General features: G+C 50.0%; 1 protein-coding gene across 3 annotated transcripts in view; it reads left to right on the forward strand.

Annotated features, from left to right (window-relative positions):
- LOC138582350 (receptor-interacting serine/threonine-protein kinase 2-like) overlaps positions 1-15152 on the forward strand; it is a 252063-nt gene that overhangs the window by 185256 nt on the left and 51655 nt on the right. For 2 of the 3 annotated variants that reach the window (XM_069653596.1, XM_069653605.1), the window contains exon 10: positions 4025-4193. The exons of the other annotated variant lie outside the window; for it this stretch is intronic. In XM_069653596.1, the coding sequence (XP_069509697.1) occupies positions 4025-4193 (169 nt within the window). The remainder of the gene's footprint in view (positions 1-4024; positions 4194-15152) is intronic. 3 annotated transcript variants of the gene reach the window in all.

The raw sequence follows: 15152 nt of genomic DNA on the forward strand, positions 1-15152 counted from the left end.
CTCGGCCGGGTTGGCCGGCGTGAATATTTTTCAGTTTGGGATTATGTTGCCGCCGGGCTATATTTTATGATAATTAGCTGTCATCTGTTGTTACCACTTTTTAGACGAGGCAGTATGAGTTCTGTGGTTGAATTCAGGGCCCTGTCCAGCGACGCTGCGGTGGCGGGGATTGTCTAGTACAGTTGCGAAGGAGGCTGGGGCTCTCGTCAGATAGTTGGTACCTCGCCCGGGTCTTCTACGTGTATGCAGATGGTGGAAGGAGGTCAGGGCAGCCCTTTAGGCGGTGCTGTGTGTCTTGGCGAAGGGCTGTGCCCCAGTGGATATGCTGCTCGAGGTATTTGTAAGCTGGGCGCAAGACGTTGTCAGCTCCCAGGCCTTGCTGTTGAGGTTGTCTGCTTTTGTAGAGACCACTGGTTGTCCTTGAGCGTCACCGGGGAGACTGCCGGCAGGAGCTGGGAAAGAGCTGGTTAGGCTATTGTGTGGTAGCGCACTTTATCAGGCGGGCAGGGGGACAGGAAGTGGGACCTGGAGGTCTGGGCACAAGGGTGCAAGTGGGAAATTCCCCCTACCTGCTTCGCTGGTTGACTGCAGCGGCCCATTGCTTCTGATGCAAGGCAGTCAGGCTGAGGAATTGGCTTGGGACACTGGAGTTGTCAAGGTTGGTTTTTCCAATGGGCTCTGCTTTCACTAGTCGGGTACCTCGTAAGTGTGTGTCTCGCTCCGCCAGTTCGGTCGTGCTCGGTGTGACAATGGGTGTATTTGCCGTTATAGTCTGCCATTCTCTGCAGGCGGGGGGGCGCTCCGGGTTTCTGCTGGCAGTGTTCCGACTGCGTTGTTTAAAGTTTATGGCCGTGTCCTGTGCTCTGGGCGAGTCCCCAATCCAGTCTCGGGCCCGGGGTTATCGACGGACTGGTGTGTCCTGTGGGCGGCAGGCGTGGTGGCAAATAGTGGAACCCAGCAGCCCGACCGAAGCCTGAGGCCTGAGGGCTGTGGCGTGCCAGGTTCTTCTTCCCCCACTGGGCCTGAGGCCCGACAAGGCTGGGGTGGTCGGCGCCCACCTCCCCAGTCGCCCTCTGTGTGTAATCCGAGGGGTGGCCTCTGTGGTACCTGCCAGAGCATTGTTGAGGGAACGCCTCCGATATGGGCCCTGCGTTCCAATGGTTATGTGCGGAGCCCGCCCCGGGCCCGCCGTAATGCATATGGTGGAGCCACACTAAAGTGGGCAGGACCTGGACCGGACGAGAGGTCAACGCAGCTAGCGATGAGTGGTTCAATTTTCTTGTGATCCTGGGTCACTGTTATTCCGACGGTGTGCGGTGGCTATATTCCGGGCAAAGCCCCATGCTCAGTGCCGCTGGTGTCTTGGTATGTTGAGTGAGGGGTGGGTGCAGTCGCCGATCAGGGACCATGTTGGTTTGTCCAGGGCACAGGAGCCGCCATGCACGGCCCACCTGTCCCTCTCTTGGGTGTATGACCCGAACAGGCCAGCGCAGCGGGGACACCCCCTCCGGAGCCGTCCCTCGCGTGTGCTGCAGGGGCTGCTGTAGAGCTGTCCGCTGGTGGTGTTGCTGAGGGACAACTGCCGGCTCCGTCTCTGCGAACCGGGGATGGCTCCGTAGGTGGACGAGGGCCCCGATGCCACGTGCGTCAGGCCAAATTGTAAGAAGGCCCAGAGCCGGGGCGGGCTCCCCACCACCTCTGCTCCGGGCACAGCACCTTGGTTATTGCTCAAAGGGGGCGCCAGGAGGCGCTGCTTCGGGTGTGCAGGTTCTCGGACCCTCTTGGTGCATGGCCAGGGGGAAGCAGGGACCAGCCAGACCCCAGCGTTGTGTGCGGGGGGCACCGCGGCCACTGTCAGTGTCTTGTGGCGGTGAGACTACGGTATGGCTGCTGGTAGCACCCGAGGGCCCCGCACCCCATGTGGATGAGAAGGCACATGATGTCCTATGGAACTGGTGCTCCGGCTAGGGACTCCTGTCATTTGCTGGGGCGTTGTTGGCGAGGATCGGCTTTGTGCAGTCCTCCGGTAGCTGCGAACGTTCACTCCAGGTTGCAGGCTGATTAATTATGCGGCCGCTCTATGGGTTCCATGATTGTAGGACTCCTTGTGGCTTTGCAGGTACCACGCTGCACTCAGTGAAGCTTGACGAGGTTTTCTGTAGTGGCAGAAAGAAGTATTTTCCACCTCAGGCCTCTGATTTCGCAGGATTAATGGGAGCTCTGCACGGAGCTCACAGGAGAGCCGCCATCTTGGTTGGGCTCTCTAAGCGCCCTCTCGGTTTTTCATTTCATGATAATTTCACGCAATGTCACGAGAAACTTAGTGCAGTCTTTTTTCGATCCGTGCTAGGTTTGCGACACAAGAAACTTCATGTGGGAATTTTTTCGATCCATACTAGTTTTGTGCAGCGATATGAGAAATTTTGTGTGGTTTTCCACAATCCTTGTTAGTTCCGCGCAGTGACATGAGAAATTTTGCATGCGCTTATTTTAGATCAATACTAGTTTCGCATTGCGGCACAAGAAACTTCAATTTTTTTTCGAATTGTGAAACTTTGTGTTCGATTTGAGGTAGGGTCACGCAGCAGCACAAGGAACTTTACGCAGCTGTTTTTGATTTGTGCTAGGTTCATGCAGCACCACCAGAAATCTTGTGCAAATTGTTTCGGTAAGCAAGACGGCACGAGAAACTTTGCGCCACTCTTTTCGATAGGCAGAGGTGGCGGATGGGCGGATTGCTGGTGAAACAGATCAAAATCTTGCAGATTTTGCTTATGCGGATGGCAAATGGAATTTCACAATTTCAGCCAGACATATTAATTACTTAATTGGAGTTGTAACCCCGCTACTGGTGTAATCAATATGTCTTACCAGGCGTGCCTTCAGCCACTCGATTTATAAGCACTCTGCCTGTCCTTCACTGAAATCCTGTTAAAAACAAGCATTGGCAAAGACAACAGTTTTGGCTTGTGTATAAGTATTAGGCATTTGCCAGGCACTGCTATTAGATGCCCTGGTACTCGCACCATTGTGCAGCTGCTACCACCAATGGCCAGTGAATACCACTGCGGCTGTGCCTGACAAATGACTTTCCCATGCCTACACAAAAGCCCAAACTGTTGGCATTGACAGTGCTTGTTTTGAAAGTATTGAAGACCTTTACCTCCTCTACTTTAATTTCTGAGAGTGAAGAGTGATTGCATTGTGAAAGAAAAAAATAACAGAAATAAGAACAGCTTAGTAACATCTCTTTGCCAAAGTTTCAATTTGTTGTAAATATATTCACAAAATATTAAATGGAGGAAGAAAAAAGTTAGCAAATATATTTAGTTTATGGTGCTGAGTCATAACTGTATGCAAAGAAATCCTGGTACACAGGACTAGTCCCTAATAACTGTTGGTGTTCCTTGTGAATTAAGTATGAGTGAGTCAATATAGAAGTGCAAAACAGAAGCAGCAATGCGGCTGTGAAAAATCATAGCACACCATGCAAGGTGTATAGAAAAGTAACAACCATTTCAGAGACTTCTAAAGTCAACAAATCACAAGGACTAGGGTACTGCAAACGAAGGACCATGAGAGTGTTAGTGCAAACATCTGACGGCCATATTGACATTTGTGCCCATGAAAGTCTCCTGTGCCCAGGTGTGCCCCCGTATGACCACCAGAATAGACCTTGTGCCTGCACTTCCCATGCCGTGTGACGTTTTCAAGGAATGACTGATGATGGTGTGAAGCCCTGCGTAAGGGACAGTGACGACCCACAAAAAGACCCCCTTAGCCTGGTGTGGGGCTACACACTACACCAACTGGAGACCTATGGGATTTGAAAAAAATAACGAGCCGCATGATTTTTGATGGTTCCTTGATTTGTGGTGGTAAAAAGAAAAAAGTGGCAACCTCTAGACTCGAATCTTTTTTCCGGGTCATACTGTCTTATGCAGCTCGCGCATGCGACACTCAACGTTTTGACCTATAAATACTTGAAATGTTCTGGCAACAATCCCTTCTTTGTCTATTTTAGGTCTGCTACGGACAAGCGAACAGTAAGGCGATGCTGAAACCCAAAATGCCAGCCCGGGTCCGGAGCCTGACGCTAATTCCTTTGGTCGGACAAGACTGCGAGAGACATGAAAATGCAGCGCTTTTAGAAAGGGCAGGCGGATCAGCTCGGCTCACTGCGCAAAGGCAGGGTAGGCAGCAGCTTCAACACTGTGTCCAAAACATCCTACGCTTCTTTACTATTCTCAGTAGAAATGTCAGCTCTGAGCATTCAGCAAAGCTTGCATTACATGTGTTGCGTATATCGGTACTCTCTCCATCCTTTCATCACTAGCCCACTCTTGACAAGTCTTCCTTAATCTCTGTTTTCACGGTAATTTTGTGTTTACTAGAGCTTAACAATCTAATTCACCCGGCTTCCTGCCTGCACCTTGTCCCCCTTTAACCAATGTAGCCCTCTTCCGTGTCGTGCTTATTTATTTTCCCGGTATGAGAGCAGCAGTATTGCTGTGAGAGCCTCTCCCTGTCCCATCCAGAACATTCCACTTGTGGCCACGTCTAAATGGTAACGGCAGGGTTCATCGCTGTAGATGTGGTCGCAGCCAAATCCATCAAACTTTTTCACCCACATTTTGCCGCAAATATACGTGGGGCCGGGTAATAAATCAGGTGGGTCAAAGGGGGTTCTTGGGGTGTCTCCGATCATATATTTGCAGCAAAATGGCCTCCTCATTACTTCCTCTCCTCCTTATCCTGGATTCCACCAAATAAGTCTCTTCCAGCCCGTCACCATGCAAGTACTTCATGAGCCAACTGGGGGTCGCCACCATGCTCCCTTTGGAGGTCACTTGAAAGAACATGGAAGAAGCCCCCATGCCTTTTTATGCTCAGAGCATCCAATCTCCGAAGCAAGTAAAGGCCAAGGGTTGTTCATTGGGTGCTGCTCTTGATCGGAGCACTCTGGGAATCGGCTCCTCCCGACAAGAGCCGCATGACTAAGCAAAAGGAAAGACGCAGCATCACACATGGAGATCATGATTGGCTTCATCTCAGCCAGTCACATTGTTCGGAATGCAGTCAATAACTAATGTTATTGACTATATTTGGACTATTCTGACTTTATAAGCAGATAGGGATATACCAATTAACTATGGATGAATACATTCACCCGCATGTTCAATATTTTAGGGTGATTTGGGTTCAGACAAAACCTTTAAACAGGCTCTGGTTATGCTTGTGACAGTTCCTGCTGATGAAATGTTGCTGTGCACAGTGGGTTGAAGAGGTCAGGCATTGCTCTGTCAGCACTTTCAAGGCACATAGAGTAGAAAATGAATGGAATATGTCAGACATTCAGAACCTTTCCTGCCAAGAATGCTCAAAGCGTTTTCTTTAATGTAGAAAACAAAAGTAAGTCTTTGTTTCCAGCTAACAAAAGAAATGTAATTTAAAAAATAAACACTGTGCAAAATTCACTAAAAGTAAGTTTGAGTGGGATACTGATGGAAGGTTTCGGCCACCCGCCTGAGGAATGGCCACCCCTTAGGTGGTCACCCAAGTGACAGAGGACAGTTCTGTGGAGGGGAGCGAGTTAGGAGGAGCTGTTGGTTGGTTGGTTGGCGGCGGGCCCAGGGCCCCAGGGACCATAGGATGTTTATCAGCAATGAATGATCCTTCCACTTAGAGGGAGGGATGACGCATGCAGAGGAGCAATCCACAGGCACACTTCCAGGCAGGGGTGCCACCGCTGACACGTGTTTGAGGCGGAAGTTGTGCTTGATGTCTGGGGGCCCGGGTCAGCTGCCACCAGGTTAGTACCCAGGGAGAAATGTTGAAGGAGCCAGTTGTGCTGGGGGCGCCTCCCACAGGACTGAAGGAGCAGGGTGAACCAGCGAGAGGGAACTGCAGTGCCCCCCCACCCCCCTTGTGTAGAAGAGCGCTGTAGAGACTTCACACTAGTGTCCAATTGGGTTAGGCTGTAACTGTACCCTGAATGCGGCTAGTGCTCAAACTACCCCATGACACCGTAAGTACACTGCAGGTGGAGCGGAGCCGGACACAGAGCGTACATGATGCTCGCTAGTTACAGCTCCTTTCTATATACCAGTAGAGTCATAGGTCCCCATTGGGAACCACAGCCTTACTGTGCACCAACCGCACCCATTCTCGTGGAAAGGAGTAGAGCATCGAAAGGCATGCCCGGGACCCCGTGGGCATTCACGGTGCTGATGCACATAGGAAGGTGACCCACCTTGCAACCTGTGGCAGAGCGGGCCAGTGGGGATGAGCTCTGATGTGAATAAGTACAAACCGAAGGTGGATTCTTGTTAGGGATGTGATAACCTACTGTTAGGAATGCACACGGGTGGCAGCGGTCCGTCGCTGTTCATGGCCAGAGGTTTATGTAATGCCTGTAAGGGGTGATCCCAGGATCGGGCCAGTCCCTAGTGCCAACTCTGAGCCTCAGGTATGGAGCCGGGAGTGGGAGGAGTCTTTCCAGATGCCTTCCTGCATGCACTGCCCAAAATGGAAATGTTCAACCAAGACATGACCATATCTATTCAGTTTCACATATCCACCCCTAAAACAGGGGGGGAACTGTAGAAATAGCACCCATTACCTGAAATGCACAACACTCAATCACAAGGGTGGAAGACGGAGGGGCGTACCGATGTCAGCGTGGGCCCATGTCTCCGCCCGCTTTGGTCCAATGCCTAGGTCAGTGTTAGGCGGGTGCCCAACACTGACATTTGCTAGTGGAGCCTTGTTGCACAACAACTGTGCTCTCAGCCCAGCCATCTCACTTCACTTTGGTGGCGTCCTATGAATAGGTCATAAAACATCACAAATGTATGTAAGGTTGAAAAAATGATACAACAAATTCAAAATTGACAAAACCAACATTCATCCAAAAAGATTTTTTCAAATAAAAAAAGGTATCCCCATAAGCATACAGATCATGATATCATAACATGTGTAAAACAAATGCTCGGTACATAGATAAAAAAAATCACATACATGTACAAATTCACAAAAAATGCACTTACTTCAATTGCAAGGGATACAACAGATGAGTGCAAACAGTTGAATCCTATAATCCAAGATCAAAAATTCATAGTTTGAACTCAAAACAACCCAAAATTGATATAAAAGATGTTGTGTCATTTGATATGATAATGAATAATAAATCAGTCAAAACAAAATGGCAATAAATCAGTCTTCTAGCAGAGACAATGACCCTCATTAGAAGTTCGGCGGTAACCTGCCGCCGAACCTGTAACAAACTTGTAACGCTGCTCCGCCGCCTGATATCCCGGTGCCACCGTCCCGCCGGCCCAGGATGTTGTTGGCGGAAAGTGTAAGTCCCAGGAATGGAGATACGGAAGCACCAGCACCGTTACAAACGGTGCCGGTGCTTCCGTGAAAACCCTGCCTGCAGGGGCCGGTGCCCCCTGCAGGTCAGGTCTTCCGGGAGCAACAGCCCTTGCAGGCATCGTTGTAATCTGGCAGTCTGAAAAGAGTGCTGGTACGTTGCTACCGGCACCCTTATTTCCAGACTGCCAGACTTAGAATGAGGCCCAGGGTGTAAACGTTTGTCTTCTAAGACAAGCTCAAGAAGGGATGTGTCCTGATCTTCCCTAATCTAGTTTCAACCATATTCCCCGAAGAGTGATGGTTTTCCTTAGGACTTGATCCTTTTCTTTCCTTAAACAATGCTTCATTTTCATTTTCAGGAAACTCTTTATCATTCTGTAAATCAGTACACGTTAATTGACTTATGTGTTTTAGGAATTCTAGTTTATTAAAGAAATACTATTGTATTTATTGTACTCACTGGTCCCAGGCAGTCGGGTAAATATCGTGCCTGGAATATGGATCTTGAAGAAACCTACAAAAAACAGTGATAGTATATGGGGCCTCATTACGACCCAGGCGGTAAGTTACCGCCTGGGTCATACCCTTACCACCATGGTGTAAACTGCGTTTACACCATGGTGGATGGCGGATTTACCGCCCCATTCCAAGGTGAGTGGGGCGGTAAATCCCCATTTCACCCTTCCCCATTCCCATTTTTGCCCCATAGGGCATAATGGGAGTGGGGAAGGCGCTAATTACGCCAGCGTAAATTACGGTGGCGTAATTAGCACCATGGTCCCTTAGCGCCATGGATTTTAACGCCTGCAAAAAGCAGGCGTTAAACTCACCATGGCGCTAAGGGACCTCGGAATCAGGCGTTAAGGGTCGGCGCCGTTTACGGCGCCGTTAACCCCTTAACGCCTGATTCGTAATGAGGCCTATGGTCTTACTTGTACACCAGAACCTTTTCTTCATCTATGCTATTGCCATATATTTATATCCTCAAAGGTATAAACAAAAGGGGAAAGAGAGAGGAAATGAGAAATGCACTTGCAGAGGTGTGTCTCATTTCATTCTCCCCTTAAAGTGCATTTTGGAATCCCAGGCCTTCAAAATTCTTAGCCAGTTCCGATATATCACGGAAGTCTTCAAAAATAGCCTGGAGAAGGGCTGTCCCGGGCCTGAAGCTGCCAGGGTTTTATTTATTTATTTATTGGGTATTTATAATGCACCTATACACAATGGGCCTCATTACCAGTTTGGAGGCAGCCATGGTGCTATTAGCACCATGGCTGCCTCCAAACTGGGCTCCATTACCGGGTTCCTGCAATGAGGACTTACCGGGTCATTCCGACATAGGAGGACCCGGTAATTCCTCCTTACAGGAACCCTTCCCCATTCCCATTTGAGCCCCGATAGGGCTCAATGAGAATGGGTAGGGAGGTCATAACAGGCACATAACAACTGGCCCGTTATTACCTCCCTCTTCCCCTCGCGGGACCAGGAAAGGACGACTGGTTTTACCAGGTGTCCTTACAGGGTCCCGCAAAGGGAACCTCGTAATCGGCGATCCCCTAATGAAGGGTGCCGGTCCCGTACCGGCCCCCTTCATTACGGGAGAGCAAGGGTCGTAATGAGGCCCCATGTGTTTCAAGGCACAACAAGACAAAGGGGGGGGGGAATGACAAAAACGGTCCTACTAGGCCTTAAGACATTCAGATCGTGCAAGTGCAGTAACAGGAAGTAAGGGGAGAGGGCAAAGTGCCGGTCAAGGTGGGAGGGCCCTTAGTATAATTGAGTACCAGGGGCGGAAAGGTGGACAGAGCCAGGGAATGCAGAGAGTGCAGGGAAAGGAAGGTCCATGTGCTACGTGCGAAGTAGGGGCTGCTGTTACGCTCACTTGGTATCCACAGGGATGCCACCCAGCCCTGGTTGGATTATTTGCACTCTCGAACCGTCTCCCGGTCCCTTGGTAAGGCCTCTGATTAAAGATGGGTCTTAATATTGTAAAAGGTGGATTCTCCGTCCTGCTCCTTGTGGCAGGGGCACGTAGATGTGGGGGGCGAGCAGCGACCAAGTTACTTCACTGGTGCAAGCCCTCCTCCTGTGGGAATCCAGGCCTGCTGCGACTCCGTAGGTTTGCTGCTTTACAGTCTTTATATTCAGTTCTTATGTTCCTCTTAGTTTGAATAATAATGTCTTGCTTCTTTCCTTTTAGGTATGGAAAGGTATTTTGGTGTTGTCATGCAGTTTGAAGATGAGCATGAGCCGGTAGGCGAAAGCGCGGTGTGCGCGATGCTGTCCGGTGAGTAATGCGCGATGCGCGGCGCTGTTTCGCCTTTTATATTGCTAACCTGTGTCTTTTCTCTCCTTGCAGGTTGCGATGTTCCTCGCTGAGCGCCGTAATGTTCCAGCAATGATACTGACCATGAGATGACTACCCAGGTAAGAATTGTGTGGCTTTCTTCATTCGGGAGGAAACGTGAGTAAACACTTACTAATGCTGTCTTTCTTTCTCCTCTTTCCAGGTTATGGTATTCCAGGATGCATGCTGTGCCAGATGATGGAGTTTGTACCTTCAGGTGAGTGGAACTGAAGTTGGCGATGGATTGAAAACAGGATACTGTTCCAGGTAAATTTCGTAGTGTTCTTTCTCTCTCTGCAGGTCCTTGGTTTCAGGTAAGCTGGCATCAAAGAACTGGACACAGTGAGCGTTACGCTGCCCACAGCAGAATACCGCAAAGCATGTTCTGCTGTTTGGGTGTGGTTTAAATAGTCTCAGGTAAAGTAGTCCAGGTAAAATATTCCGAGGCCTGCCACACCCAAAGTAGTCCAGGTAAAGTAGTCCCAGGCCTGCCACACCCAAAAGACTAGACCGCATAGCTCAGTTCCTTTTGGCTGAGCTATGCGTGTGCCTCCATGTTGGCTGAAGCCCCCAAGTTAAATAGTCCCAAGTAAATAGTCCCATTCTAATGTTGGTCTTCATGATGGTTATGAGCCTGGCGCCAAAGGCGCCATGACTGACTCCGAGAAAATCTTCGATGAGGAATTTTAAGGCCTTTAACCTGGTCCTAACTGGAAGGCTGACTTGCCAGTGAGGGCCAGGGGCAAGGGTCATGACAGCACTCCCCCCCCAAGGCCCCTCTCACGGTGGCACTTCTGTCTGGTCCTGGTTTGGCTGGGTAATTCTGATGGAACTTTTTAATTAAGCATGGTGCATGGATGTATTCACTAGGTTCCCATGATCTGTCTTGAAGGCCGTACCCCTTCCAATAAACTAAGTAGTATAGTTTGGATCTGGTGTATTTTGAGTCTAGGATATCCTTTACTTCAAACTCTGGTTCTCCGTCAACTAATACTGGTTTTGGTGGTGTTGTAACCAGAGTACCGGGTTGTACCGGTTTCAGGAGTGATACATGAAACACAGGATGAATCTGCATAGTGGGTGTTAGGGCCAACTTAACTGCCACTGGATTTATTATGGATTCAATAGAATAAGGTCCCAGATATCGGGGACGAAAGGTCCGAGTCCCTTTTATGGGCACATATTTTGATGCTAACCAGACCTTGTCTCCAATTTGATAGTCGGGGGCTTTACTACGATGTGGGTCAGCGAATTTCTTTTGTCTGTTCTTGGCTTGGAGTAAATGTTCTGCTGCTTCTTTGAAGGCCTGGGAAATAGTCGTATGTAGGGTTTTAACCGCTGGCATTTCCAAAGGGGTTGGGAGATCCAATTCTGAAGTACGTGGATGTCTACCATATATAGTATAGAAAGGGGTTTGTCCAGTGCTGGTGTGTAATGAATTATTATAGGCATATTCAGCTACCCATAACAAGTCTTTCCAATTTCTTTCCACTTAATGTAACATGCAACGTAAGTATTGCTCGAGGTTTTGGTTTGTTCTTTCTGTTTGGCCATCTGTTTGAGGATGGTGACTTGTGGATAGTCGAATGTCAATTTGGGCCATTGAACAGCATTTCCTCCAGAAGTTGGATATGAACTGACTACCTCGATCTGAGATCAAGGCGGATGGAAAGCCATGTAGCTGTACGATTTCCTCCAGGAATACTTTTGCTAAATTGGATGCATTTGGAAGACCCTTAAAAGGAATAAAGTGTGCCATTTTACAGAACAACTCTACAACTACTTACATGGTGTTGAATCCTTGACTGGGAGGTAGATCTGTAATGAAATCAAGGGACAGTGTGTGCCATGGTGCGGGAGGAATTTCCAATGGTTGGAGAAGACCAGCTGGTTTCTGCTTTTGGGACTTGTTTTGTGCACACACACCGCAAAATTGGATAAATTGTATGATGTCTTTACGCCATGTGGGCCACCAATAGTTTTGTTTTACTTTAGCTACAGTTTTGGCAATTCCAGGATGACCTTCAATCAGGGAGTCGTGACAACCCGAAATAACCTGCTCTTGTAAATCTTTACTTGGCAAGTATAGACGGTTCCTGAAATATGGTAACTGGTCTTTAATGGTGTAATGTTCTCCTTGAGTACACCACTCTTGTGAGAAAGTGGGATCCATTAAGAGTTGGATCTTGTTGGGGGCGCTGTTGCGCATGTTCGAAAATGGCTGCCTGATCAGAACGCTCCGGCCCGAGAATTATCCGTTGATTAAATTGATCCTGTTTCGGAGCCCGCAACGGGGAGCTGAGCACACCGGAACTGAAAATCCTGGAACGAGCAGGGCGTTGGTTGCGGAGATCCACGGCTGGGCGGTTTCAGCCGGGCAGAGATGTGGCGCGCGCCGACCCGCGGAACCAGAAGAATTCTACTGGGAGCCGCTGACACTCTAGCCAAAGGGCCATAGAGAGCGAAGCCCGCGAAAAACGACCGGAGCTGCGGCAGAGCAACCCAGCTCCCCTCTCCCTCTCATACCTACACCAGACCCAGCCACGGAGAAACGGTCGAACATCGCGATTACCCGATGAGAGGCGACTCCAACACCGCGCTGCTGGAAACCTGTGGCTAGAGGTGAGACAGACCCTGCCCTCACGACACACAACTCGGCCAAGGCCGGCCCCTCGCGCAGATGCCCCGCGCAGCCCCCTAAGGCCCCCGCTTGACTGTTGGGACTGTACGGCGAGCTGGGTGGTGGCTAAACGGCCTAGCTCCCTGCGGGAGTGCGACAAGGTAGCAGGGGTGCAGAGGTCCCTATGAACCCTACGCGGAGGGCTGGCCTGTGAGTCGGACACACTGAGGGGACAAGGTGAGGCGGATATATCCCTGACTAACTCCTCAAGCGACCCCGGTGTGTGGATCATTGAGCCTTGGCTGCGATTTGGCTGCGTTTGAAGATACACGTGTGGATCTCGAAGTACCGGGGCTGCCTGAACACCCGAAACCACAGGTCAACGAACTGTCGACCACAAGGGCATGGGGAACACGAGGAAGCAAGACAAGATGGCCGATGGAGTAGGAGCTAAGAGGAAAGGGCCAATGGACTCATATACTAGCGGCCAGGCGGGGGGCAGCGAGATGGAAGCGACAACTAATCCTGTGACGAGTGCGGAGAATGGAGACAGGGTTGAATACTTGACCAATATAGTCCAAAGTGGCTTTTTGTCCCTGAATGTGAAACTGGACGACATCATAACGACCATAGGGACTCTGAAAACCAGAGTTGATAAACAAGACCTGAGATTAACAGAGGCAGAGAATAGACTTGGAACAACGGAAGACACAGTCGCACGACATGACCAAGATATTGCCCAGCTCAGGGAGAACTTGAATAGGCTGCAGAACAAATGCGAGGATTTGGAATCACGCTCAAGAAGGAACAACGTACGCATAGTTGGGGTTCCGGAGTCATTCGGCAAAGACAAAATGGAAAAGCGAGTTGAAGAGCTCCTCCAAACCCTTTTTGGAGCAAACTCCCTCTCCGACCACTTCTTAGTTGAACGTGCACACCGCATACTGGCCCCGGTGCCGAAACCTGGAGCGCCGCCCTGCACGATAATTGCAAGACTGCTAAATTATAGGGACAGAGACACGATCCTTCGACAGGCACGGGAGCATGGGACACTACACTACGAGGAAAACCGTATACACATTTACCCTGATTTTGCCACTGGAGTCCAGGTGAGTCGTAGGTCATATGAGCCAGCCAGTTAAAAAACTTCTAAGAGCAAGACAAGTCCCATATGCATTAGTATTCCCAGCCAAGTTACAGATCCAATACGGAGGGAGGGCACACTTCTTCGAGACGCCGGCTGCAGCCCTGGCCTATGTGGAGGCAACCATTCCGTTGCCTCCTAAAGGTCGCGGACCGGACCAGAACAGGGGACACCCTCCTGCTGATGCAGACTGAAGCCCAGCTACGGAACACAACACATGCAAGTATCATTCTTTGAACTGCTTGGCCCCCATAAGGGCTCCGAGTACTGAGAAGCGGGCTGTGAGCCGGTCGGGTAGTCTTGTGATGCAACGTAGCTGTTAAGACGGATTTCTGAACTCTGTCCTGGTGGCGCAGAAGTTCAGAAGGCCAACCTAATTACTTGGAACAGGGTAACCTCTGGACGAGCCAGACCAATCAAGGTAGCGATCGCGGCGGTCAAGACTAGGTCTCAAGAGGGGTGAGGGTGACTGAAAGCCCGCAATGAGCACACAAAGCAAGATCACTTACAAACTACTCCAAACAGGTGTTATATAAAAAATATATACACATTTATTTTAAGGCCTTTAAAACAATGACCGTAGCGAGAAAATCACAATATAACGATAGTAAACCAACACATACCATGTCAACACAATATATATACAAATACGACAGTTGCAAGCGTTATATGCACGAAATGTGTAGTCCACCTGCAAGGGAAGGAAAACAGGCAGTGCAATACAATGCTTTAGACTCAGTTCGTCTTCAGAGGCACCTAACTAGATGGAAGTCCGTGCCCTGCGAAGAGTGGAGCCTTGTGCTCAAAAGTACCTGCACATGCTGGTGCCAACGGGCAAAAGGAGAAGCTCTTCGAAGGAAGTCAGGCAGTTCAGTGTAGTGCTTACAGAAGAAGAACAAGTTCTGCGACTCAAGCGCAGCCTCCACAGTGGGCAGAAGCAGAGCGCGAGTACGGCAAAAGGGTGCTGTTTTACACAGCTGGGAAAAGCAATGGGCTCCTGCAGGAGGGCGACCAGATCCTAGCTAAACTACTCACCGGTCCCCGATGCAAGCAGACCCAGGCTTCTCCGCGTCAGTTTCAGCAGCTGGCAGGTTCAGAAGAGCAGGGAACGCCTCGTCATCGTGTTGAGTAAAAAGACGTCCCAATCGAAGAAACCTGCACAGTTTTGTCACCACAGCAGGGCAATGGAGCGGCCGTGTGTATCTGAGCCAAATGTACACTACTCACTTCCGACCTGGGAACGCCAAGTGTACGAAGCGTGTGAGAGTGACAAGGACTCGAAATACTACACAACCTGGCGGCGGTTACAGAGCAAGACTCCCGTGTAAGCGGGTCAGTCAGCTGGATGGCCCAGAGACGCTTCCGAAGGCTTACTGGCAGGGGATGGTGAAGATGCCGAGAATAGCTGTTCCCGCTATTCCAAAGGGTCGAAGTACCAGTACAGGCCTTCTGGTTCGATCAAAGGTGAAAAGGGTTTCACAAGGCGACAGCAGTGCAGAGGAGAAGTCCTTCAGCGGGTCACCAGCGATTCCTCGGTCCAGCCTCTTGGTTGCAGGATACTTGGCTCCTGTATTCCTTCGTTCGTGAGAACTCAGGAGATCGACATGGTAGTGGTGTTTCCAGCCCCCTCTTATCCACGGTTCCCTTCGCGCCAAAACGGAGGG

Source organism: Ambystoma mexicanum, chromosome 1p (genome assembly GCF_040938575.1).
Source record: "Ambystoma mexicanum isolate Mex_15411 chromosome 1p, UKY_AmexF1_1, whole genome shotgun sequence".
NCBI lineage: Eukaryota > Metazoa > Chordata > Amphibia > Caudata > Ambystomatidae > Ambystoma > Ambystoma mexicanum.